This window comes from Corapipo altera, unplaced genomic scaffold, assembly GCF_003945725.1.
Source record: "Corapipo altera isolate COAL_440 unplaced genomic scaffold, ASM394572v1 94, whole genome shotgun sequence".
NCBI lineage: Eukaryota > Metazoa > Chordata > Aves > Passeriformes > Pipridae > Corapipo > Corapipo altera.
This window is the reverse complement of record NW_020884950.1, coordinates 113,797-140,063: the sequence shown is the minus strand read 5'-3', so window position 1 is coordinate 140,063 and position 26,267 is coordinate 113,797. Positions and strand designations below refer to the sequence as shown.

General features: G+C 45.3%; 2 protein-coding genes across 5 annotated transcripts in view; both read right to left on the bottom strand.

Annotated features, from left to right (window-relative positions):
* Positions 1-1,560: 1,560 nt before the first annotated feature.
* On the bottom strand, positions 1,561-11,985 carry CHGB (chromogranin B). 2 transcript variants are annotated; one of them, XM_027662984.1, is made up of 5 exons: positions 11,898-11,985; positions 7,439-7,482; positions 6,090-6,183; positions 2,940-4,705; positions 1,561-1,966 (listed from the first exon to the last, which is right to left on the bottom strand). In XM_027662984.1, the coding sequence occupies exons 2-5, from the start codon at positions 7,439-7,441 to the stop codon at positions 1,883-1,885; spliced, it is 1,947 nt and encodes a 648-aa protein (XP_027518785.1). In that variant the 5' UTR covers positions 7,442-7,482; positions 11,898-11,985; the 3' UTR covers positions 1,561-1,882. The 2 variants fall into 2 exon arrangements, with proteins under 2 accessions (XP_027518785.1, XP_027518784.1); XM_027662983.1 differs by lacking the exon at positions 11,898-11,985 and adding an exon at positions 11,422-11,519.
* A 704-nt stretch (positions 11,986-12,689) lies between these two features.
* The window catches only part of SHLD1 (shieldin complex subunit 1), a 50,159-nt gene continuing 36,581 nt past the window's right edge, over positions 12,690-26,267 (bottom strand). Inside the window, exons 6-7 of one of the 3 annotated variants that reach the window (XM_027662991.1) lie at positions 23,814-24,881; positions 12,690-12,797 (exon numbers count right to left, since the gene is read on the bottom strand). In XM_027662991.1, coding sequence (XP_027518792.1) covers positions 24,361-24,881 — 521 coding nt within the window. In that variant the 3' untranslated portion in view covers positions 12,690-12,797; positions 23,814-24,360. The remainder of the gene's footprint in view (positions 12,798-23,813; positions 24,882-26,267) is intronic. The other 2 variants (XM_027662992.1, XM_027662990.1) reach the window with 2 other exon arrangements.

The window sequence follows — 26,267 nt, the reverse complement described above, 5'->3', positions numbered from 1 at the left end:
TTTATCTTCTTTTTCTTACTTTTCCTTCTTGTTGGAAATAAAAAGGTCTAGCATAGGCTTCAGGAGAACCCCTTTGCTGTCTGCACCCCACTGCACCCCTGGTCAGAGCTTTAGGTCCATGTGGGAGCTCGTAGGGCCAGAAGGACTTGGCTTCTGCTCTTGAACTTAATTATCAGGTTCTGGACTGACTGGACAGACCCTGGAGCTTTGAGATAAAGTAATCAGACTTCATAAAGCTGTAAAATTCTGTATTTTGGGGCACCATTAGCTCAAAACAGGGGTTATATTCTGTGTAAAGAAGCAGTTAAGGATTTCTCTTAGGAGAACAGGTGCAGGGTATTTCAGGTTTTATCTACTGTTGTGTTCTGCAAACTTTCCTGTGTTGTTTTTCTCCTTTTATGGAAAGTTTCTTCTCTTTCTCTTTTCTTCTCCTACTTATGTGAAAAACCCATCAGTGGAGAGGATGCAGGTTTCACCATCTCTGTTCCACCTGCCCTGTGGATCTGAAAATTGTGCTTTGCCCCTCTCACCCTTCCATACAATGCCAAGTGTGGCAGATCACATGAGAGAACAGAAATGTGACGTGTGGCTCTTAGGAAGCTTTTTTTTAAAATTCTGGATTTCTCAACTTCTCCGAGGAGCCAGTAGCGAAACGCTGGATGTGTGTCCACACGTACATACTGAAGGGAAACTGGGCCTTTGAAAGCAGCCAACATCCAGGGTGTGATGAAATCCTGAGATAACGCAGCTTAGAGCAATGGACAGGACCCTGGAAGCTTGGGAAGGGACGAAATCCATGTAAGCCAGGAGACTGATCATGAAAAACTATCTTCTGCTTCATTTCTCTTACCTGTAAAGCAGGCACAGGTACTTCTCCTTCTGTGCCACTTCTGTTGGGCTGGCAGGTACACAGGTGTATCTGTGGCGCTACAAAGGTGTGAAAACTTACACAGTAAAAGGTAAACTACCAGCATGTTTTAAATCCTACGTATCATGTACACTGTGGCAATAAAAACAATAGCACGAGAAAAAAAAATAAATTTGTATAATTAAAAGGTCAGTTTGAGAAATAAACAATATTGGAACAACTGAGAAGTTAGTTTAGATCAAAGCCAAACAGGCTGCATTTCACCAGCATTAACACAAACGTGGCCTCGATCCTGAATCCTGTTTCCCAGTTTCCAAATGAGTCATAATGTTTGTACCAAGGAAAAACAATAAGGAAAAGGAAATAAATCAGTGATATTTCAAAATGACAGAAGGTATTCTGTAGGTAATAGCTGAAGAGCATGTCTTGAGGTACCATTGTTCCTATTTCAGTTGAAACACATGAATATGAGACACCAGCACAGCAGGAGGGCTGTAAAAACCACATTTGGATAAGTGGTTAAATTGAACTCCAGATATTTGGAGTAATTGAAACTAATTATGGGATCATTTGTTTTACTGCTTTGTAGTGTCCTAAGATCACCAAAAGGCTCCTTCCACACCCCCCTCACTCATGTAAGTGATACAGATAATCCTGAAATAACCCAATCAGTCAAGTAAGCAAGGAGAAAGTTTGGTCCAAGATCAATGGTTTTTATTATTGCAAACTCAGACAAATATATTTCTGAAGAACACTAACACAATTATTTTCAAAAGCCTATTAAAAATACCTGCCCACATGAAAGATTATGATACTAAAATTCATGCCATTCAGATCTCAGTAGCATAGCAGCAAATTAAAGACATTTTCAGCTGTATAAATCACTACACTATAGTGGCCAGTAAACAGTATTTCCTGGGTTTAGGGCAAACAACAATCCAGTGGCAGTGAATTTACCACAGAACACGGGTACAGCAAGTACAGCTACACCAATCTCTGAAACCCCAAACACCTTCAGCCTCTCCTGAGGCTGTTCAACTTCTCTGCTATACTCTGCAGCTCCAAATCCATAGCGGCCAGGTTTTGCAGTTCTTTTTCCTGTGAAAACATAAAGAGCATTTTACTCATCAAATACCTTTGGCAAATATTTTGTTCCATGAAAACGACAGAAAAGGCCATTTCTGAGGCAGATGATCTCCTGCTACTTAATGGTCCCTGAGCAGACTGCTGGGGTAAGAGGTGTTAACAGCATATACTTTGTGCAATTTCCTGCTTTTATCTGAATTAGGGCTGGGGAAAGTATCAAAATACTCATTCTGAGAGCTGGCTCTAATTACAGCCTAATCATTCTAGATTTAAAGCACCATCATCTAGGGGGGGATGTCCTGCTCTCTCACAGCTGCAGTCCCTTCTGCTGAGGTGAAGGTCCTTTAGGAAGCCACAGCCCGACAATCGCCGTGGTTCAGGCTTTTGACATGCAGCGAGTACAGTGCAGCAAGAGGAACATCTCCACAATGACAGACAGTAGGAGAAGCTTTATGCTGCCAATTCTTGTTTATTATGACTTGCTAACACCATTCAACATCTGTATAAATCAGTATTAAGCCTCCACTGCTCCCAGTGACTGGGAAGTCTATAGACAGCTGATTTCACTCTAAACATCCAAGTTACTTGCCAACTATATGCTTTAAACAACCCGACGGACCAAGTGGTGTTTGTGAGTTACCTCTCTGCTCCTGCTGCCACTGGCATCTTTGTTTTATTAGTCTGTAACACCCGACATGGACAGGTAGGGTCCAAGGGGGAAGAAAATCTCCTTTCCCTTCCTGTCTTGCAGCAGACAGAAGCTAATGTCTTTATTTTATAAACTGTGCCCTGGGGTAGTTCACCCAATTCACAGTTTCACCATTCAAAGACAGCAGATTTTTAGGTCACTGAACATCTGACTCTCAACGTGACTTAATCTTGTTTGTGTTTTTCCATGCACAGTTTACCAGCTGCCTTGGGAATGGATTTGGAAATGTGCATTTGAAGCTTTCCCAGCTTTTCAGAGAAACACCTGTACACATACCTCCTCTTCTGTCAGAGGCCTCTGGCTTAGATTTCTTCTGTCGTTCCCAGTTACGTGACGTTTTTTCAGGTCTTCTCCAGAACTGTACAACTCTGGGAATTCAGCTGATTTCTTCCTGTAATTCAGAAGCTGTGCAAGTTGATCCATCTTGCTGTATTGCCTTTCCACATCATTTCTGTTAATTTTGCTGGGATTCCTCTTCTCAGCGCGTTTGTGCTTCAGAGCACTCAGGATTTGCTTTTCCTCCCACCAGTCATCATCATCATAGTCAGGGAAAAGACTCTTCTCATTCAGAGCAGGCCTGCTTTCCTCTTTGCCCTCCAAAAGCTGCTCTCCTCTGCTGTCCCTCTTCTCAAAGTGCCGGCTTTTCCACCACAGCAGTGGGTAGAAAGGGCTGTAGGATGCTGGGGTTCTCTTCTCATTCTCTGCAGGGAGACGGCCTCTGTACTCCTCCCTCTCTGCATATCTTTCCTCCTCTTCATTTTCCACCTGATCACTGCTGTGATGCTTCTTTTCTACCTCCTCCTCCTCCTCACTGTAGCTGGGGTAGCGCTGCTGCTCCCCCCCGTCCTCGGTGCTGTGGTACCTCCTGGCCTGCCCTCGGTGCTCCCAAGCAGATGCTTTCTGTGACCCTTCCTCTTCATTATTCCAGAGATGGTATCTTTCTCCAGCATGATGCTGCTTCTCCTTGCTGCCACCACTGAGGTAACTGCCTGGCTCTTCCTCATTTTCATCTGCAAGATACGTCCTTCCCTCGGAACGGTGCCTCCTGGCCTCACGTGATCCATCGTGATGTCTCCTCTCCTTGTGCCATTTCTCATTACTTTCTGCACTGTGGTGATACCTCTTATTTTCTTCTTCACTGCTCTCCTCACTGCTCTCTTCACTGCTCTCTTCCCTTTGCTGCCACCTGTCTCTGTACTTCTCACTTCTCTGGATTGAAAGCCTCTTCTCCTTCGCCTCCTCAGACCCACGCCCCCCATGATAACCACTCTTCCCCTCACGCTGCTCTTCACGCTGTTTCTGATGGTTCCATTGGTTCCAGAGATGGGTCTCCTCTGTGTCTGATTCCTCAGCTACTTCCCCTTTCCCACCACCATGACCCCTCTTGTCTTCATAGGAGTCACTCACTCTGTGCTTCCCATGGTATCGTTTGGGTTTGTAGGGTTGCTTTTCCTCCTCTGTTTCTTCACTCTCATCAGATTCTTCACGCTCTTGCTGATGGGAGAAATCACGTTCCTTAGACTCATGGTGGTACTTTTCACTTCTTTCTTCCTCTCCCTCTTCACCTTCATGAATTTGTTTGTAAGGGCTCTGCATTCCCTCCTCCAAGTGCCAGCGGCCCACGGGGTGCTGATCATTCCCATCACGGAAATCTGTGCTCGTGCCTCCGGAGTGAGACTTCTTGTTGAGAACAGCATGTTCCACACCTTCATCACAACACCTGCTCTCTTTGCTTCCTTCTTCACTGTGGTAATTCTTCTCCTCCTCTCTTCCAGTTTCCTGATAGTGGGTTTTTTCTTCTGTGTAAAGACTCTCATCCTGAGCAGGCATGTGGTGTCCAGCCTCCTCTTCCATGCTTTTACCTTCCTCGTGAGCAAGTTTCTCCTCATCACTTTCTTTCATGTAGTTTTTAGATTCCTCTTCTGCCTGACTTTGTTCTTGCTCCATGCTCCCAGTAGGATGTTTTTCAGTCTCTGCTGGGTCTTTGGAATGCCTCACTTCAAGTTGTTTGCTTTCACTTCTCTCTCTGTCATTTCTACCACCTATAACACCAAGAGCAGCACAATGGAGTAATCCAACTCTCCACTGAAGTGTTATTTCAGTGCAAATAGACAACTGGCTTTACAAAGTAGCAAGAAGATTTGGACAGAATTGATTTTCTTAATTCTGCTTTTAAAATTAGTAATTTGCTAATATTTTGTATGCTTACCTGGAAGAGGATGAACTAACTTTCATTTAACTAGGCATCTTAGAAGTTCCCCTGGAATTTCCAGAATAATTTTTCCTCTTTGGCTTTTTTCTTTGTTTGCCATCATGTTTTTAAGTATTGAATTAAATTAGCTTTCATTCCCACTAAAAATCAGTTGGATCTGGAGTTGTGTTCAGTTGTTTGAGTGTCAGGCCTTACCCATCACATACGATTACTCACAAAAAAGACAACCTACCTGTTTCAAGCTACTTGAAAATATTAGGGGGGTTTAGCAAATTTTAAAATTTTTTAGTTGACTGAAAAAAAATTAAAGAAATCTGTTGCCTTGCAATAGTTATGTTTAATCAAATCACGTTCCTTCCACTATTTCTGAAATGTTAAATGAAAGTCTGACTTTGACTGTATGTGTAACAACATACTTCTATGAAGATATTTCTGTTTCACTTGAGTCTGAGTAACATCCGAAATAGATCACAAATCCTCAAAGTTTTCAGACAATAGCTGCACAGATTTAGAAATAGCTCACTACTTATGAGAAGTTTCTCATCATCTGCTACTCTTGGATCTGCCTAAGGGCAAAAATATGGTGCTTACCCTCTCTTTCCACTAGCTGTTTTTTTATTTTCCAAAACATGACAAATATACAGGGTGGGGGATTTGTTCCTGAAATTACAATGTCACAAACTAAGCTTGATGGCATTCAACATTTCCTAGGAATCTGGGGCTGAGTTAGATAAAAATACGTGTTTTACCAAAGTGTAAACCCTACCCTCTTCTGATGACTGTGTGAGGGCCATGCATTATTCCCTGTTTAAACAAGGAGGAGACAGGGTTCATGGACTCAGTTGCCTTGTTGATTTAAATGCTGATTTGATGTGAAGACAGTTCCTACCCTCTGGAATACATTCAGCATGTGGTCCAAACATGGTCACATTTTTCGACTTTTCAGGCTACCTAAAGAGTCTGTCAAATTCTCTCAGACTCTCCGAGTGGTTTAAGTAAGAGAGCCACAAGTGTTAGCCAAGAATCCCTGACAATTACCAGGTCAGGCTGTTTGTTCTTTGAGTGAGACAGACTAAAGAGAAGGAAATCAGAATTTTGATACTAAAATTTGGAGGCACTAGTTTCACACAGGCTGGAATAACAGTTCACCAGCTCCAGTGCAAGACAGAAACCATCTAAATTCCTTTTACAAGTTCAGGTAATGTTGTACTTACTCTTCTTCAGGATTTCCTTGCATTCAGGATTAATTGGTGGTGCATTTGGCTTAGACAGAGCATTGGACAGAACTTCCACTATGCACTGGGTTACCTAGAAGAGACAAAATAGGAGAAGAAATTCTCATGGCAAAAATGGAAATCTTACTACTGATCCAGTTGGTAGAGAAGCTAGTTTAGGATTAGTTCAGGGTATTGTTAATGAGTTTTGAGTAATCCCCAGCTCTAACACAAGTTCTTGTGCCTTTGGCCATCAACTGCTTTGCTCCTCACAGTATCAGTAAGAAGAGAATAGTCACAAGCTCTTTTCATCTCCTCTTTTGTTTGCACAGGTAAAGGCTCCTTTTGTACCTTTTGACATATTAAATACCCTACTCAGTACAAAGGAGAGTCAAACAACATGAGGTAACAGCACCCTACAAAAAAACCCAAACACAACAGGCATGCAAAGGTCGGAGGATCATCATGTAGGATCTGTCCAAATGAGGATGCTGCAAAGGTGCAAAGGTAGTTTGGGTTGCCAATAAAGCAAACCCACCTCAGTGTCCTCTGTGAGTGACATGCTCCACATCTTTTCATATGTGTGTGCTGTAAGCCCTGCCTGGTTTTTAGCACTTAACATTCAACTGGATAGTCCTCTGGAAGCAGAGGAAGCTGATTTAGGAAAGTCACCTAACCTCCTCTGATTCTAAGTGCTACCAACGTAGCTCCTCCATATTAAATGATTTTCAAGTGTTGAAGTTGTTGACTGTGAGCAAACACTGGGGGTACAAGAGCCTCAGGTCGACAATCTGGGTGGCTGACTGGGAAGAGACAATAAAACATTTATGGAGTTTATCTTTTAACTATTTTTAGTTATTAGCACGTGTTTACTACTCTAAATGATCACATTAACAACCAGAGCAGAGGGTCTGAGGTGACGGCATTTATTTAATCACACAGGTTAAGAATCTCTTTCTAAAGCAGGAGATGAGAGGATTACATTAGAAAGTCTGTGGCATAGTTGGTAACTGTAGATATTTCATCTTTCCTCAAAGCTGCTATCTCACTTTATGCAGTACAATATCATGTACTGTCAAACATTTCAGTTCATTTTTCAGGACGCTGTACAATGCACAGTTCCAGAAGCACCACACTGACACGAGCACAGCTCCTCTTTCCATCAAGTGCATTGAAGTGCACACAGGTATCTTCTGACAGCTAAAGGGACTCTCAGTTCCACATCAGCAACGATCTGTTAAGAGTTTACCCTCAGGAAAAAAAGCATTACCCTGAGAGTTTAGAGACAGAACATGGAGAATACGTCACTGATAATTTTCTGAAGTTTGCTCTGACACACAGCCACTCACCATTTCTTCAGTACGGTCTTTTTCTACTGGAACAGTGCTGACACCTGGAAGAAAAACAAATTATGACAGACTCATTAATACTGGCAACAAGCACCAGTGACAGGAGTTCTCAGTCAAATCAGTCTGATGAGACGGCTTGAGTTTCGGGCTGGCTGGTCAGTAAACTGGGCACATTCCACATTAAATCTTTCCTTTTTTGGATGGAAAAGCAATGTAAGATAGCAGCATAGCATGAGAGAAGAAGCATGTCAACGTTTCTAGCACTAAAAGAATATGCACTAAAAGAATATACACCACCAAAAAAACCCCACCACCAAAAAAAACCCACCACCAAAAAAACCCCCAAAAACCCACCACCACCAAAAAACCAACCAACTAACCAAAAAAAAAAAAAAAACCTAAAAAAAAAGGAAACAAAAAACACACAAAACAAACAAAACCCAAAATGAAACAAAAAACCCAAACCCAACCCAACCCAAACCAACAAAAAAACCCCAAATAAAACAAACCAACCAAACCAACCAACGAAACAAACAAATCCCACAAAAACCCACCCCAAACAGGGGGTTTGCACCCCAAGAACCTTTTGGTTTCTGCAAGGGGCTCTAGATGCAACCCCCCTGCCAATAGGAGACCATTCTTCAAGACTTTAAAGCAGCTTGGATAGGAAGCTGGAGGGAAGGAGAGAGCCAAAAGGCACAGGAAAATTTCCATTCACTAAGTGGTCTATTATCACTTCAAGAAATAAGCAAAAAAACCCAAATCCCAGTGGAAAACTACTCCGGAAGGAAGCAGTACAACACACGTCTCTTTGTCCTGAGGACAAGTAGGGTAACTAACATCTCCTTGTGCCACTTCTGTTGTATCTAGTCCAAGGTATTTACTTTTGTAAAGAAGCTACTGCAAACAAAACCTCCATTCTGGTTTATTTTGCCATCACTGCTGCAGTACATCTCCAGCTGGTTATTGAGCTCGGATGCTGTATTGAGCTTGGATGTAAAATTAACTGTGTCAATTCTCATCCACCTTGAGATTTCCAGAAGTGAAGTTAGGCACGCCTGCCAGCAACACAAGAGTATGTAGAAGCAAGCCCTATTCTACCATGGCTTCACAGACTTCCCACACAGCACAGAATCAGAGTGCACAAACACACAGCTGGGGGTGCAGTTCTGAAGTTCTTACACGAGTCAGGATAGTCTTAAATATGACTATTGCTCTCTCTGCCATACTGCTTGGTTGGGACAGTGAGAGATCTGTAACACAGGAACACAAAGCACATTATGGAGACAAAGGAGGTCAGTTCACCTTACAGCATCAGGAGACCTAGCACTGCCCCAAGGAAGCTTCCTGCAAAGCACACAGGAGCATGTAGCCTTGCACTGTTTAAAGCAATAAAACCTTTATTTTCTGTGTTTGCAGAGGAAGCAGACATCCCCTTGAGCACTGACTCAGTGCGTAATAGCTGAACATAACACAGTATTAACTCTCTTGATATTTCTACTGCCCTCTATTTCTGCTCCCCCAAACACATATGTAGGAATGTGCTTCTCCAGCCCCCATCTCTTCTCTGCGTACACAACTGAGATCAGAGAAGGGAACCCACACAAGGATAGCACAGAAGGGATTCCCCTAAAATAGCACTCTATCATTTCCCCAGAATGCCAGGTGGTGTGTGGGGGGAGATCGTGCTCAGAGCCAACCCTCTCCCACACCTTTTGTGTTCAGTGCTTTAGGAGCCAGGCTTTAGGCTCCTTTACTGACCCAGTATGCAAATAACTATCACACAGCACAGCACTGACGCTGCTGCAGTCCCACCTCCCTGCAGGATCCAGTCTAACCTGCCTGCAGGATCCATCTGAGCATGGAGGATAAGGATGTACATGCACGTGGGGGCAGGAGACTGGCAGCAAAGTCTCTTCTACTAAAAAATAGTGTTATCCACTAAAAGGACGCTCTCTTGATCCCACAGGTGTTGGAGATGCCGCTCTAATGGCATGAGCTGCTCACAGTCACCACTTGCATGAAAGAAGAGGGGATGACCTGCTTCACTGCCCCTCTGGTCCTCCAGCCCATGAGAAATCACACCATGCACAAGGGCAAACATCTTGATTTTTGTCCTTTTAGTCACAGCACCTCTCCTGTGAGTTACACCCAGGTGACGTGATAAAGCACAGAACAGACTAACTTCTGAACATCTTTTGCTACTACAGATGCCAACTTCAGGCTACCTCTCGAGCCATCAGTGGCACAGGAACATAAAGTCAGGTTGTGTTCACTGCCTTTGCCAGGTCATCCAAAAGCTCACATCTCAGCAAGTGCCTGGTTAACAGTAAAAGCCGACATGCACAAAGAGGAAGCATCAGGCTCTCATAATAATGTCAGAAGAAGCAAATGGTATTGGACATTTGTCATATTAACCTGCCTGGAGAAATAAGATGAGCATCCAATCCATTGCACAGCCTGAAATAATACATTGAGGCAGCTGCTCTGCCAGAGCTGAGATAGGAAGCCAGGGAGGAGCCAGCATGCCCCACTTTACACCGGTGCTGGCAGTGCCAGGGGATGCATTAGAAGCTGTGTGCCAGCTGGCAAGATCTCCCTTGGGGCCACCTGCTAGGTGAGGATGGCTGGCCAGTGTGTCTGCCTTCCTCTCCACATGTGCTCCCCCTGACACCAACAACAGAGTCAGGCAGCAGGGCACCCACCCACTGGGCTTGCAGGGACCCAGCAGATGGTACAACTGCAGGGCTTCACAGGAGAAACAAAGTCAGAACGCATGCCAACAGGGAAACCTTTCCCCTGTCCATGCAGAAAAAAACAGACCACAGACCTACAAAGTAAAGCAAAGCCCTGGGTCTGCTTTACCCTCCTGAACCAAGTCTGCCCAGGCAGTTACGATCAGATTATCTGATTTTTGTCTCAGTGCTGAGAGTTGTTGAATATCATGAAAAACAATGAAAAATGCAGGACAAATCCACATGGCTTTTGCTTGCATCTCCAAGACTGAGACAGATCTTTGGGTGGGTTTATGATGAAATCCCCACACGGCTTTCTTTCATTAATGCTGATGACTCAGTGCAGTGTCATTCCTCACCAAAACGTCAGCAATGTCTTCCTAGGAAGGATAACTAAACTTTGGCATACAGATTTGCAGGAGTACTAGAAAGTTCTTGAAGTTAATGTTTCACTGATTTGACATATGAAAGCAAGACAGTCACAAAGCATATAAAGAAGTACCTGATCTGTTTGATGGCATAGACAGGAAAAATATTAGATAATAAATGCCCATAGATCTGTGGAATAATCTGGTGAGATCCTCTGTGTTGGAGTCTCTTCGCCCATCTTCCACCCTCCCTTTTTGATTTCAATAAAGGCACGTGAAGGTACTCAACTTCCTTACAGTCTCTGCACAAGTCCCAGAAGCATTTCCACGTGGAGACTTCTGATAGACCTAAAGCCAAATTACTCAACCCAGACTGACACTGACTCTTTCAAGCAATGATGTAGTAGGTACTATAAAGCCAAGCCATCATCTCATTCTATCGTGTTTAATGTTCATTTCATGATGGGGTTTCAATAATTAATGCTGCATGCCACAAAAAATATTTTTAAGAATCCTGCTAGTTAAAGCTGCAGCGCCGATGCTTTACCATCGGTATCAAGCACTGGCTGGCAAAAAAACTAGCGGCACCCTTGTAATAAAATGACACCGAGAAGTCTTTGTGGAAAGATGCTGTACCGGGATAAAAATAAAGGAAGAGCAGCCGATCCCTCTCGCAGCTCCATCCCACCGCGCCCTCCCCCGCACCCCGGGGGTGCCGCAGGGCGGGCCGGGTGCGATGCCCCGCACCCGCGGGCGGCGTCACCCCTCCGGGAACCCCTACAGGAGGGCACCCGTCCATCCCCATCCCGCGCCCGGCGGGGCTGTTCCCTCGCCTCCCGCTCCATCCATCGGGAGGTGCCGCGCCCGCGGTCCCGCTCACCTGCCAGGGCGGCGGCGCCCAGGAGGGCGAGCAGCGCCGGCGGCCCCATCTCGGCTCGGCTCCGCTCGGCTCGGCGCTGCTTAAAAGGGGGACTGGGGGCGGAGGGGACGGGCGGGGGGCCCCGCCGGGAGCTGCGTCACCGCGAGCCCCCGGGGGCGGTGCCGCCGCCGCCCCCACCGCCCTGCGCTCCCCCCGCAGCGCCGCCGCCGCCGCCCCCTCCCCTCCATCCCGGCCCCTCCGCACAGGGCAAGTTCTCCGCACGCCGGGAAAGCCGAGCGCGTTTCCCCTTTCCTTGGCGACTACCGCATCCGTTCTTCCTGCCTAGGTACTTGCGAGACCCCCTTGCATCCCCCCCGCCCCGCCATTCCTCGGAAAAGGGGAAAAGCGGGGCTTCCCTGCCTCTTTCTCCAGCTAAGAGGATGTGGTATCGTCCTTAGGTCTTTCCCACCGTCAGAGGATGCTGAGCCTCTACCTACAGGGAGGAGGTGCGGTAACCCATCCCTCTTAAACAGCTTTCACAAGGAATCACCGCTGCTTTCCACATCCATTTCCGATCAAAGCTTCTTCAGGCGCTGCAGCAGCCTTTTCTTCCTGGAAGATTTTTGTCCCTTCCCCTCAAATCGTTGCCCCCTTCTCACAGCCTCCCCCTACCCCCACACAGAGCAAACCCAGAACCAGAGAATGACTACAAAGTGATCCTGGTACTTATGTCATCTGGTGAACGAATGACATGTAGTGTTCCTCAAGAGTTTTACCGTGGAAATCACTGCTCTTAGCATCCATCTCTGCAGGCAAATCTCTTATTTACTGTGACGATGCTCTGGGGAGCCAGAGGAAACCTACAGACACCAAATTTTATATAATTTTCTTTAATAGCCCCCACTGTCCCAATTAGCCCTTATGACAGCTATGACGAGCTCTCCATAGAGCAAGTCCAAATGCTCCGCCCAGTTCGCTTCAAAAGCAGGCAAAGCTCTGAATCTATTTTGGTTTTCTTTTCATTAACCCTCCGAGGGCCATCTCCAAATTATGTGTGTTTTTCAGTTTTCTTTGTTTGTCCTCAGAGCTAAGCAGATGGCTCTCTGATTGCCAGTGTTCATGGAGGACAATGGATCTATACATCAAACTGGCAGTTATTTCTATTATTGTTCTGTGTATTATTCTATTAACAATGCCAGGCTGCTATAACCATATAGCCTTTAAACATATAAAACAGGACACAAGAACAATACTCCAGTTAAACTCACATGAGGCTTCACTGGTGCACAAAGGAAGCAGAAACTTCAGCTCCATTTGAAGCCTGTTTTAGAAGACAGCCTTTAACAGCAGGAGGTGAAAACAGACACCTTGTTCATCTTGCATTCGGATTACAATTTCTGCAAAATAACAGAACCCAGTTGCATGGCCACCGTGGAAAGAAAATCATCTGCAACATCTTCTGTCAGTCTTCTCTCAGCCTCCCCCTCCTGCATTCTGTTCCCATATTGCCTATGCAAGCCCCAACCTCCCCAAAGAAGCAGATGCTTCTTTGGAAATCACCACCCTTGGCCTTGGGAAATCAAGAGTCTGATTCAAAAGACGATGACGAATTTCACTGGCTCCAAGGTCCCCATGTCCTCCTCTGTCTGTGTGGGGATTCAGCCTGTCCTCAACCTTCTCAGCTGCTCACAAGAAAGAATTTTAAGCAAAACATTTGCCTTTTAAGCCGTCTCTGCTTCTCCAGGCATATAAATAGCACACTCTGGTTTATCCTTGTGTAACTGCTCTACTCCAGCGTTTGCCTGGCTACACTTATCTTGAACATAACAGACAAAAGGGGCAAGTGATACAAAGATGCTGAATAAAAACAGCCAGCTCTTTAGGTTCTATGAAGAACTCTCACTAAGTACCTGTATTGCACAAGTCCTGTTGATAGTCACTACAACCACCACTACAGAATTCTTCTTGCTGCAGAACAGAGAGGTGAGATTAGGCAGTCCCACACCCCTGCATCACACGGCTTCTAATGCATCCCCTGCACCACAGCAGGAATCACTGGGGCTTCTCAGCTGTTTTCTCTGTGATGGTTGGTTTGCAGGATTTCTCTGAAATGCTCCCTCATCTCAGCATTGTGTGGGCTGATCCTGAAGGACCAAGAAGTCCTGTATTTGCCATTGGCAAATGAAGATGTCAAAGCACTGCCAGGGAATGTTCTGCCACCAGTTACATCAGGGTCTACACGGGAGCACATGTTCATGCCGTCAGATTTGATCCGAACTGAAGTTACAAAGATTTGCAAGTTTTGCAGGAGGTCTGTTACAGGTCCAGGGACAGACCTGGATGGAGTACATATCTAACTTCATCTTCAGGGTAGGATTTCAAAACACGATCCAGCAGACTTTTTGCCAGCACTGGAAAACCAGAGCATCCAAGCATCTTGCCCACAGTTAATTCAGTCAGACTCTATATTCAAAACAATGTTGCTTCACATGGACTCTTGCAGCCAGGTACGAGCTGGGATGAGTTTCCCCTCAGAGTAGGAGCAAGATGTGACTGCACTAAATCAGGATTACTGCAGGCAGTGGTGTATTTCACTTGATCGGTTGTGAGTGGCACACCCCAAACCTCCCTTCTCAGATGTGTCAGTACTTGAGCTGCAGTGATATACATGCCTCACAATGTTGTGACAATCTATTGCTCTATGAAATAAACAGTATTTATCCTGCTGGATTCTCTAAAATACAAATGCTTTAAAAAAAAATTACACATTTGGCTCATTCTAGAAGCTAGAACTTGAAAGGATGACAAGCAAATTTCTGTGTCTGAACTCCTAAATCAAGAGGAGACTGCTTGGGGAATATGAGTATTGCTCTTCTAATTAGATGTGCTAGTGGGATTATCTTCATTCTTGGGTGCCAATTAGTTTTCATGGAATTAAAACACTGCAGCCTATCTCGTGAACAAACTCAGCTCTTTCATTCAGAAGGTGCTAAGGGGATGGATCTGGAGATAAACAATTGAATTGGAAAAGACAGCACCTAAGGGACACCATCTATTCAGTAAAAGCAACAAAAATCCTTTCAGAGGTCTTATCATATGCAACGCTAGTTGCAACACAACAGATAATGGATCTGCACAGATGCTCGGGCTTTCCTGCTTTTATACATCACCCTACACATATATCTACCCACCAGCTGTTACAGTGGATTCAAGATGATGCAACACAGAGTTGAACTATACCCCAGGAATTGAGTTATCATCTTAGTACCTCTACAGCGAGGCAGGATCAGGTGCCTCTTAGTTCATATGGTGAAAGACTTCAGAGGAATTAAAATCTGTCACATACACGCACTGGAGAGGGAACAGGCTCAGCTGGATCTCATCCCCACTGGATCCAAACACGGGCCAGCAAAGCAGAAGGGACAACCCTCCAGGGGTGCATGTGCCCATATACGTGCCAAATCTCTTACATGCCTCTAGTGAAAGCCTCTCTTTAGTGTCAAAAACTTTCTTCAAAGGAAATCTAAAGAATTTACAGCGTATTTCTGCTTCCGAACCAGAAGAACCTTAAAAGTTGAGTGCAAATCTTCTTGAGTTGTCTTTCTTGGTCTTCTTTATAAAAGCAGCAGATTTTGCTCAATTGTAACCCTCTTGTTTTCCACGCAGGATCCTTCTAGCTCCAGTTCATCAGTAATATATCTATGCCACAGAAATAAGGTTAAATATTATATGGACAGACTAAAAAGAGGTTTAAAATCTGCCTACAAGACCTGTCATAACTGTTAAGGGATATGAAAAATACACACACAGACTGCTGTGGTCTTCTGGAGAAAGCCCTGTGCTAGCTAATATAAATCTTCAGGGCCTCTGGATACACTCACAGGCTACAGAACCTGTAAATGTATCACCAGAATAAAAAAAACCAAAATACACAAACCCAAACACCAAACACAAAAGGAAGCCAAACCCAAAACAAAGGCAAGAGAGAGGAGACCAAGTATAAACACAATCATTTCCCCAACATCCCAGGTTTTCCACATTAACATCTTCACATATGCTGCTCACACACACCTATTTCCACCCCCCCAGCCATTCCTCCCTCAGTGTTTGTTAGCTCAGATGGCTGAAAACTAGATTATGCTGCAATACAAAAATAAGTACATAAACAAAAAGCAGCCTTCGGGGCATAGGGAACAAAGGACAATTTTTCCATACTGCACTGTCATCATGATTGCCACCAAAAAGCAGTGCACTTCCAAGGTCCTTCTCTGATAGCAGCTCACTGACCTTGCTTGCTCCAGGCAGTAAATGCAACTTAGCTCTTGCAATTACACTGGGAATTACCACGGGAAAGATGGCATTGATGTGAAACAACATGCACATTTCCTGCTGGGAGTTTTAGTCACCAGACTCTTCATTTTGCCAGTGCTGCCACTTCTAACCTGATCTGCTGCCAGAAGATGATCTGCTGGAGTCCTAATCAAAACCTACCACTCCAGATGAACCAACCACCAAGCTAAAATGCAGCAGGGGCCTAAGAAGCCCTTACATGATTACTCATGGCTTTATAAATTTGGCTATGACTTAATCTTCTCCTAGTCTCAGCTATAATGAAATTGCCTTGCTGACAACAGAAGCCACCTCCACAGCCCCAGGTGCCTCCTCCTCTACAAAAGGGGAAGTAAGGGCACCCCAACACCCTCCTCACCAGAGACAAGTCCTGGACAACGAACAGTCCCCAAAAGCTGCCAACATGTCTCTCTGGCCTGGCTTTTGGATGCTTGGAATCACTGCAGGACTGGAGTTCCCAGGCAGCTGATGCCCAGAGAGCATCCTGAGAGCACTGGAGCCTCTCACCCTCCAGCCTGGGCCCAGCTGAGCTGCACAAGGAGGTGCTCCCCCCAAAAGAACTCCTCCACAGAACAACCCCTGCCCAACCATCCCTGCTTTTTTTTTTTTTAAAGTATGCAATTAATCACACTGGTAACCTCATGGTGAAGTTCGGGGCTTGTGCAGTAGAATGTAAAACAGGATAGAAATTTCTTTCAGCAAGCAAAAAAAAGCCAACTTAAGCCCTCATATTTTGAGTACTGCTTCTCATTAAGCAAAAATGCCTTTAACAGTTGCCTTTGCACTGCAAATAATTTCATTTAGGCAGTTAAATTGCCCCATTCAGTGTTTCTGTCTGCATTTTGTCAACTATATATGTTCCATTTAATATTTAAAGACTGGGGCGCTAGTCTGGCTTACTTAGTAATTAATTTCTTTAAATATTTATAGCACTTTGACTCTCAGCAAGGGTTCTGTTTTGTAAGAACAATATTGTTCTGTTGTTGATAGCATCATGGAAATTTCAGAGGCAAATTTCTATTTCGTAAAATAAAAATATATAGATTTCTGCAACAGACTGCAATTATTTCAAAGTAAAGGTTTTATTACCGAACGATATATGTACTGAAAAAAAAAATCAATCCAATTATGCCCTTGCACATAATTCCAGACTGAAAACACAGTGCTGAGAGATCTATTTCATGACAGCCATACTCACACAGCAAAAGGAATTGCCAAAGAAATTTTCCACAACCTCCTTTTTAATCCCCACTGGCACTAAGAACAGAAATCCAGCTGCAAAAAGGCTCTATGAAAGAGAGAGCAAAACCTACAAAATGCAAGAGGAGATTTTGCTACCATCTCTTCCCCGTAGAATATAATATTTTTCTTTTGCATACCCTGATTTTAAGACTTTTAGGCTCTTTGTGTGAAATGCTGTGTGCTTATAAAAAAGGTTTAAGAGGCTTAAGCTTAAAGGCAGCCTTAGGAAATGAAAATACCTGGAAGATACTCTGTCAGTGTAAATTTGTCTAGTAACCCTCAGGGTGGAAAGGTGATGCAAACTTGAAAAGCAGAACAAGAGACCATGGAAGACACTCTACTACCCTGGATATGAGAAAGAGGAAGCCACAGTGGGTGGCTTTGCCAACTCTCATGTGAGGCATACTGAGCTTGCAAAGTGTCATGTCCTGGCTTTGGCAAAAAAAGAGTTTTCACGTGCCTCATCCTCCTCCAGGCAGATCGAAGTTGGGTGGCTGCCTCAGGGGGAAAATTCAGGCTCAAATGGGCCAAGTGTGGCAAAATCACACTGGGAACAAAGTTAAGAGGATACCTCCTTTCAAGGTTAGGAGCACCCAAGGCTGACTGACCCACCCAGGCTGAGTAGCTGTAAGGACAATCAGGGGTGTCAAGAGTGCCTGCTGCACTCAAATGCTAAAGTCTGGACTTTATCAGCTTCATTTCTTTCCCCTTGTGGCAGGCTGGGGGCTGACACCATCTCCTCTCATCAAGCACTAGCAACCTGTGGAAGTGGGAACAGGAGGAAGTGGCACAGAAATCAGCCTGATCCTTGTTCAGCACACCACTGCATTTTGAGTCTAATTCACTGCTGCCTTTGGTAAGATTCCTCCAGCCTACAAAACAGCAGTCTGTATCTCCTCATCCCAGAAGATTTTTTTCTCAGTGATTCACGTGCCCTAAGTCTATTCTTGAACACCAGACAAGCAGCATTAACATTCCCAGAGACAGAAACCCAGACATGGGACTTGTCTACACATACACACGTTTCTCATCACTACATGTGGAACTCGACTTGTGGGCGCCTCTTTCTGCTTTACAGCACCAACATCTCAAGCCTAAGATCAACCTTTCCTTTCTCCCGAGTGAGAACACAGACCACAAAAATAAGCCACCCCTAAATACAAAACAAAGCAACTCCTCTATACATCCAGCTATCTCATGGAGGAAAGAAGTGTTTTAAAAGAACACATAAGCAGTTATCCTACGGCTGCCTTTGGCTGTGTCCTCACTCTCTCAGCCCCCAGCCCATGCCCAGAGCAGTGATGCCCTCTCAGGGACCAGCCAAACCCAGGGAGAAATGAGGAGATTAAGGATGCAAACACAAGCTGGCCTCACAGAACACATGCTGAGCTGCTTGTTAAACAAGTGGCTTGGCCCACAGACACAAAACCCCTATTATTATTCCAACCTCTGGTTGCAGCCTTCTGAGAGGAGCTGGTGTTAGACAAAGATGTAAGTTTATATGTCCTGCCCTCTCACTCTTTCTCTGAAGCTCCCAGATACCCAAAACAAGCTGCTGGGAACTTAGAACCAACCAATTAGTGAAAGGCACACTGAAAATGTGTTGCAGGGCACAGCATCCCCACCTTAGTATATGTAATCACAGAATAATCCCACTTCTCTGGTGGGAGGTGCTGATTTTAGCACCCGCTTAGCAGCATTTCTGGCTCAGGTACTGTATCTTACCCAGAAATGCAGACAATGCTGGACAGTGTCACTTGCCCTAAGGCTGACTGACATTTCCCATTACAAGAACCTACTTTCTAGGGCGAGTGAAAGTTTGTTCAGCTTGAACTCAGGGTAAAATTTTCCATGACAGATGTTCTTTCATTGCAAGACTTTCCTTCTCAATTCACAGCACCTGCAAACAAATAGGCCATTGCAAAGGGGATTTAAATAAAGGCTTGACCTTCCAGCCATGAGTTTTCTGGCTTTGGTTAGCTCCAGCTACTGTTTTATCACATCTTATTATTTCATGCTCTGTGTGTTATGTATGTGCCAGATTTTACTTTTAAGGAAGAAATGCTGACATATGTTGTTGCCTAATAGATGTGTGTGGGAAAACAGTCATTAGGGAAAGCCTACAGAATAGGGTGTTTTTAAAATGAACTTCTGTATTGTGGGAAAACATATGCCCCACACAAAATCACCAATGCTCAATAGACACATTTATACAGGATGTATACTGCCTGTTGTACACCGAATTTAACAACCATATGTTCCGAAATATCCAGGCATACCAAAACACCTCAAACTCCTGGGGGAAAATCCTCCACTGGTCTAAATGGCCCTGTCTCCACTCACTTCACTGACACCTGCTGAGGACCTGCTTCAGCCCCTGCCTGTCACAGGAGCTCAGCTTTCTCCCTGGCTGCCTTTGGGCTCCAGGACTGGGTAGGTCGTTGGCATGAATCAGTACCTCCCACCAGCAGCTGTGTGGGAGGGGAAAATAAAAATTCTGTTGGAGTAAGCATCAGAGAGGCCATTGATACCAAACATTCTGGAGAAGCTCTCAGCTGAGGAAAGTGGGGAATGACTTAACAGCAGGAGTCATCAAGGATGACAAAAAGAGTTTGGATCAGGCATTTATGTATTCTGGGAACAGAGGCAGCACTCACAACCTGCCAGACCTAGCCTTAAGATGAGCCCCAAGGCAACTCAGGTGTCTGGTGTGCATGGGCAGAGGGCTTTGTGCCTGCAGTAGTATGAGTCACCTCTCTGAGACACTGAAGGATGCTGGTCCAGCTCAGGTGGAAAATACCCAATCCAAAGAGTACACATCTCTAACAGACCTTGAGTGGGATCTGGATCTGGGCTGTGCATCAGGGAAATCCCTGGGAAATGGCTGTCAAGCCCTCACCATGTCCTGTGCTCCTCCTACTTGGCATTGACAGATCAATTTTGGCCTTGCTAGTCATACCCTATGGGACCGATATTATTCCTCATCTTCTACTTCACTTACACATTTCACTTGAAGATCTTGAGGGGTCTTGTACACCCACAGCCCTGAAAGGTGTTGTAGGTTTTCAGGTGGCGTCCTAAGCTAGGCTCAGAGCTGGTCCTCTGCTGCGAGCCTCAAACAAGCAGAAGGAAAAAAACCCTTGGATTTGTTCTGCAATGTAAGCTACAAAATGTCTTTGCAAAAGCAGTGTCCACACACCACCAGAGCACACAGGGGGATGAACAGAGGTGACAGCAGCTGGCTTTGGCAGTGGAGATGGGAACCATCAGTGCTGGGGAGGTCAGCAAGTTGTGGAGGTAGTGTGAGCTCCCCTTCTAGAACACTGTCCAGTTTAAGTCCATCAGAGCCTCTTTCCTCAGGAGGATCACAAACGGAAAAACATTCCCTGGAAGGAAAGCAAAGGAATCAAGAGTCCCTGCTCTTCCTCCTCTTGAGCCACAGCAGCAATATTTAGGGAAAGGTGGGAAAATTCCCACCTACAGGTCTTGAAGCAAGCAAGAAGCAGAGGGGCAGGGGGGCACTGGAAGTGCATGGGACCACTCTGCTGGGCAGCTCTGCTCAGCCAGTCCTGCTGAGCAGCAAATTGTGCTTGTCCTAGAGTAGGGGAAAGACAACAACTCAGAGGGATGTTTTCTATTGCACAAAGGGGCAACCTGCAGGACACCTTGACCAGTGTGCACACAGCACAGGCAGGGGAGTTTAAGGGAGACTGTAACTTCAGGTGCATGTTTCTGCCTGGCAGCTAAATGTTCAGTGGTTACAGCTGAGTCTGCTTTTGAAAGCTGAACCAAAGCAGCTCACGGTGCTGGAGCATGTTTGGGTACAACGCGGTCCAGCATCACCTGGTTCCTCACCTTCAGGAAAACAGGTTATTTCCTGCCTTATACACTGCAGTGGAGAAGAAAAATAAAATGATCGGGTGGGTCAGAGAAGCAAACAAAGTGAATGGAGAGAACCCAACAGCAAAGGGCCTCTGAGAGGATGACTTGTGCTCTGATAAGTACTGAAACCATAGAAGTGTCAAAGCTAAGTTAAGGGCAAGCCAGAGAGAGAGGAAAGCACTTCACTCCTCAGGAAAAAAACCTCAGTTTCCCAGAGATTACTACACAGGCTGGGGAGAAACGGACAGAACACAGGACACTTCTGTGAGGGCTTCATACCACTCTTGGTACTTCAAATGCAAAAAGACTGTCTTTTCACCTCAAAGAAGCCACGGGTGGTCAAACCTCCGGGACACTGGAAGTGAGCGGCACACAAAACTGCAGGCACTCCTGACTGCAAGGAGTGCAAACTTTTCAAAAGACTGCATTCTTCATTAGCACAGAGCTTACCATGTCCTCTGCAAGATGCCAGCCAAGATTTGTAGATATGAGTCATAATCCAGATTTTTCAGCTGCATCCAGTCTGTTCTGCCTACATTGGTCTTTAAAATTGAACAGTTTCATGCTCTCCTCTGCCAGTATCTATCTTCATGCTCTTTCAGCAGCCACCATCCATTCTTTATTTTGTTATTGCTTACATCTCATTACCTAAAGGGTTCAAGAGTAATGAGTCCTATTATCTCTTTTCTTGCTGCCCCAGAAATTTCTAATGAGAAAACTGGGATGTTAAAGGCAGTGGCTGTGCAGCCCCAAGAGCCCAGAGGAGCTGAAGCAGAAGAATGAGCTCACTGGAGATGCCTCTTCTCCCCTCTGTGCAGAGAAGCTGCATGATCCCCCCACAGAGGGACCCTAGATTAACTTCCTGCGTGGACACGCCTCTTCCAAAGAAAGACTGCCCCATTTTGCCATCATTTAAAACACTTGATAACAACAGCTATTCCTTTGAATGTTTTTGTATCTCATTCAAAAACGGGATAAAATTATAGCAGCTCAGGTAATCAGGCTTCAGGAGGAGCACCCTGTGTACACCCCAAAGAGGGGCTCCAGGTAGACACCTCACGTTTGTTATGAGTGAGGAAAACCAAGTCTGTCTCTAGAGCTAACCTGGGGTCAGACTAGAGTCAATCAGGGCTTCTTTTCTCTTCCATCAAAACCCAGTAGGTATCTCTCAGACATGAGTAGCAGCAGGACTCTCCTAAAGAATAGGAACTTCATATTTTGCTGTAAGCTTTCTTTGTGGAAATTGCACATCTTTGGTCTTTTTTTAAGAAAATTCTGAATAGGAGACTAGATGGTTTCAAAGCTAACCCAAACCACAGACCAATGCATCACTAAACCAAATACAGCAACTAAAGGGATTCAGATGTAGACCTCCGATTTCTCAATCTCTCTCTTCCCAGGAGTTTATTTCCCTTAAAATGGCAGTTAAAGGGTTTTACACAGCAACTAATTTAACTGTGTGGAACAGCATAAATGCTGGCAAAAAATTAAAAGCAACACCATCTGATTCACACTGAAGACCTTCCTTCCACCCTGTCCATCCTCAGCAATAACTCCCTATATCTGCCAGTATTAATGCCCTTGTAGCTGTGACAGATCTGTGGTGGTTCAGCAATGTGAGCTGGCAGGGAGAGGCCAGTAGTGTTACTGTAATTACTGATAGCACACTCAGGAGCATGTTTCCTTTTTCCAGTTGTATCTACTGCCAAACTAGTTGGTATCACCTTTGTCTATAGTTTTTGCCTGCAGGATGCTTTCATCTGGATTCTGACACACCAGCACCTGTGGATTTATTTGCTGCCACAGAACTGATGCTGCACTCTCATCTCAACTCTTTTTTTTCCCAAGCACCATTAACTTGAGTAGCAGGGGAGCAGATGAGGGTCTGCTTCAATATTTTCTGTGCCCTCCAACACATGTACAGCACCTCTGCCATAAAAGCAAGCAAGCAAAACACCAAGTGGAACCACCAAGAAGCCAGATGTATCAGTTCCCTGATGATTCAAGGACAGAAAACTAAACCAGGCAGTTCCAGTATAAATCTATTTGCAAAGAGACTTTGCACCAAGTCCTAAGACCTTGGCCATAACTTGCAGCCAGCTGGGCCAGCAGGGCCTCTTCCTGTTCTGATTAAAGTCAACAGCCAAATTTCCATTGCCTTTGCTGGAAACACCTGCAGAGCACAGCTGCTGTGCCAATCTGCCAGGGGTAGCAAGGCAGGAATAGCAGCCCTGTGTGAAACTGAAGCAGGGAATCTGATGTGCATGAACACCAAAACCCATCCTGATATCTGGCCAGTGTGGAAAGGGAACTGATGAGAGGGCTCAGCAACTGGGCTGGCAAGGTAAGGGCTGTCTCCAAACTAAAACGCTGAAGATCAAATACTAAAACCGGTGCAAGCAGTGTGGCTGTACTGCAGTAACCACATTAGCCAGGAACCTTAACATTGACCTTTGAGACCCTGACTGTCCATCCTTTTTTCTTTGCCCATATGCTGCCACCTTGATCACATCCACACTGGAGAATGACCTCCTCAGTCAGCAAGCAACATCACTACAGCAATCCTCTCTTTCAGGGGACAAGCCAGTGGGTGGAAAATAAGCACAAAGACATTTGTCTGCCTGGCAGAGGGAGCAAGGCAGCAAAGAAGCCACTGAGCAAGGAGGCCTCCAAGAGAGAGACCTCAAGTGGTTGTGTGGGGGTTCATTGTTCTGTTGCTGACTGATGTCAGCCTTCTTGGACTCAGAGAGATCTGTTTTATTTTAAAGGGAACATTACTCCAGGGATCTCATTAGCACCATCATGAAAGACAGAAAGGAACTGAAGGTTGTTGGAGGGGTGATGGTAAAAAGGACAGAAGTGCTGTCATGGAACATGCTCAGCAGCTGTATTTTCTCTTTCTCATGCACATACACACTTTTTCTCTTGGAAAAGCTCACCTGCATTTGCAGTCATGATCTGTGGGATCATATGTCTGCAGGTAAACACATACAGCTAACAGGCATCCCAGTGGAGGCATACATGTTACAGTATCAGCCAAGAATAAAATGTTAAGCTTCCCTCTCTAGGTCTGGGGCATACCATGCCAAGTTCATTCAAACAGTCTGTTCTAATCAACAGCACTTGGACATCCATGCCTACACAGGGACTGAATTTGGGCAGGGCCACGATTCAGCTGGGGTAGAAATGTAGGTCAGTTTAAAAGCCTGGCAGATTTAAATTATCACGTTTGATGTCCCAGTAACAAACACTGCATCACCCATCCCAATTAGAGACACATCCCAAGCAGTTACATGGGGACCACAAGCGCTCCTTGTGCAGTGCTGCCCTGCAGAGAACAAGGTGGCAAGGTCTGCTCCAGGTGAACCCCTCCATGGAGTGTCTGGTGTTGAAGGTGACGCCAGGAGAAGAGTGTCTTTCTAAGGAAGTCACCTCTTTTTAGAGTGAAAGCAAAGCTCCAATGACAGAAACAAACCACTGTCTTGCTCACTTCTCGTGTGACACATCAGGGCTATGTTCTGCCTGTGTTTGTTTCAAGAGGAATTGGAGGATGTCATCTGAGAGCCCAGGTGTTCTCTTTCTGTCTTCCAACAAGACTCCTCCTTCAGCTGGCTTCGAAAAACAGGCAGAAGGGGGGTGGTTTGGAAAGATCTTGCACCCGTCCCTGTTCAAGACCAACTGTGCCATTTGCAGGCAACGTGATGTATATTTAGTTCCATTCCGGTTTGCCAGCTCCGAAATCTTCTGTGACAGACACCGTGATGCAGCCTCATAAGTTGGATCCATTCTCCCTGGTTGTTTTTTGCAATACATCTTGTAGAAGTCATCAAGAGATTTCCTGATGCTGGGGTCTTCAGCACTGTCACGTTCGTACATCCACGAGAGCGCGGCATCACCAGGTTCCGTGGGCTCACACAGCCCTGCTTTTGGATAACATCTCACGTTTGCTTTCTCAGAGCCTTCAGCAGAAAAGCCTGCAGGAACTGCAGATGATAGATTGCTCTCTCCTGCAAGCATATGATCAATGAAAATCATTAGTCACCAGGTCATCCCTGTGGCAAAATCTCTTTCTGTCCCCGTCCCACTGCAGTCTGGCAAAAAGGCTCTTTGCACCACCGAGCTAAGTATTGCTCTAAACGTGGCTGGACTGCCAGGGAGGTTTGCTGCATAGATTGATATAGGATGGACTGTATTTGGGGATCTCACAGTTGTCCCAGCCTTGACACTCTGCAGTGACTGAACCTAATTGGTGGTACAAACCTCCTGGCTCCTCAGTCATACTTCCAAAGAGGTAGTAACTGGGATCTACTGCAGCTGACCCACAGGTTTGCTGCTGAAACAGTTCTGCATCTCTTTCGGTTTTCTCCCCTCATCTCTGGGTCTAATCCTTCCCTTTTCATAGTTCTCAACTTAAGTCCTACAGCACAACGTGCAATCCTGTCCTCTAGCTTTCAGTCAGACCTACAGCCTCCAAACCAACGCTGTTACGGTGACTGCATGGAGTTTTGGAATGCAGACTGAAAAGGGGGACCCTGTGCTATCCCAGAAGTCCCACTTTTGCAGCCCTGCTGCACTAAATGTTCTCCCCACACTCTGAAAGAATTTTTATAGATAAAATTCACATAAAGGCTGAGGACTCATTCTTGCCTAGCTCTTCTCCCCCTTCCTTGCTGACCCACATCTCTAGATAACAGTCAGGGCTGTGGCTTTCTTCTGCTTCAGTGCAACCCAGGCGGATGCTTTGTACTTGCACATAATTAACACACACAGCAGAGACACAAATACAGCAGAACAGAGACACTTGGCAATGACAAGATGTCTTTGCCATCTTGTCTTTGCCTGGTTCAGCACACTTCTAGTAGGAAGTGTCAAGATGGTCAGCACACTTCTAGTGGGAAGAGCCTTCATAAAGAGACTCTGAACTGGGCTCTGGTACCCAGGTAACGCCTCTAACGTCACTGTCATCTCCAAGCCCTCTGCGCCAGACTGTTTGCCAAGCACCTGACTCACCGACAAGGAAATTTTCCAGGGCTCAGCCAGAGGTTGCACAGCCTTGTCATCTGCAAGTTACATAAGCAAGATGCAGGGAATCGGAAAATAGCTTGGTCTTTTCTAATTCTGTGAAATACGAAGCAGAGTGCAGTCCTTCATTTTGGTAAGAGATGATGTTCAAAGAAAATCTCAGTGTGTGGCAGAAGGCTGTTCTTTCCCTCCTGGCACACAAACAGCTACCCTTCCCTTCCTGAGCAGAGATTCATTAAAATGAAATTCAGATGTCTGTGTAGCCATACTGTACATGGTCTCTTTCTTTCTCTCCCTACTTCCTATCTTTGATCTTTCACTTCCATTTCACTTCATCTCTCATTATGCAATTTTAAATTGCAACGTGTCAC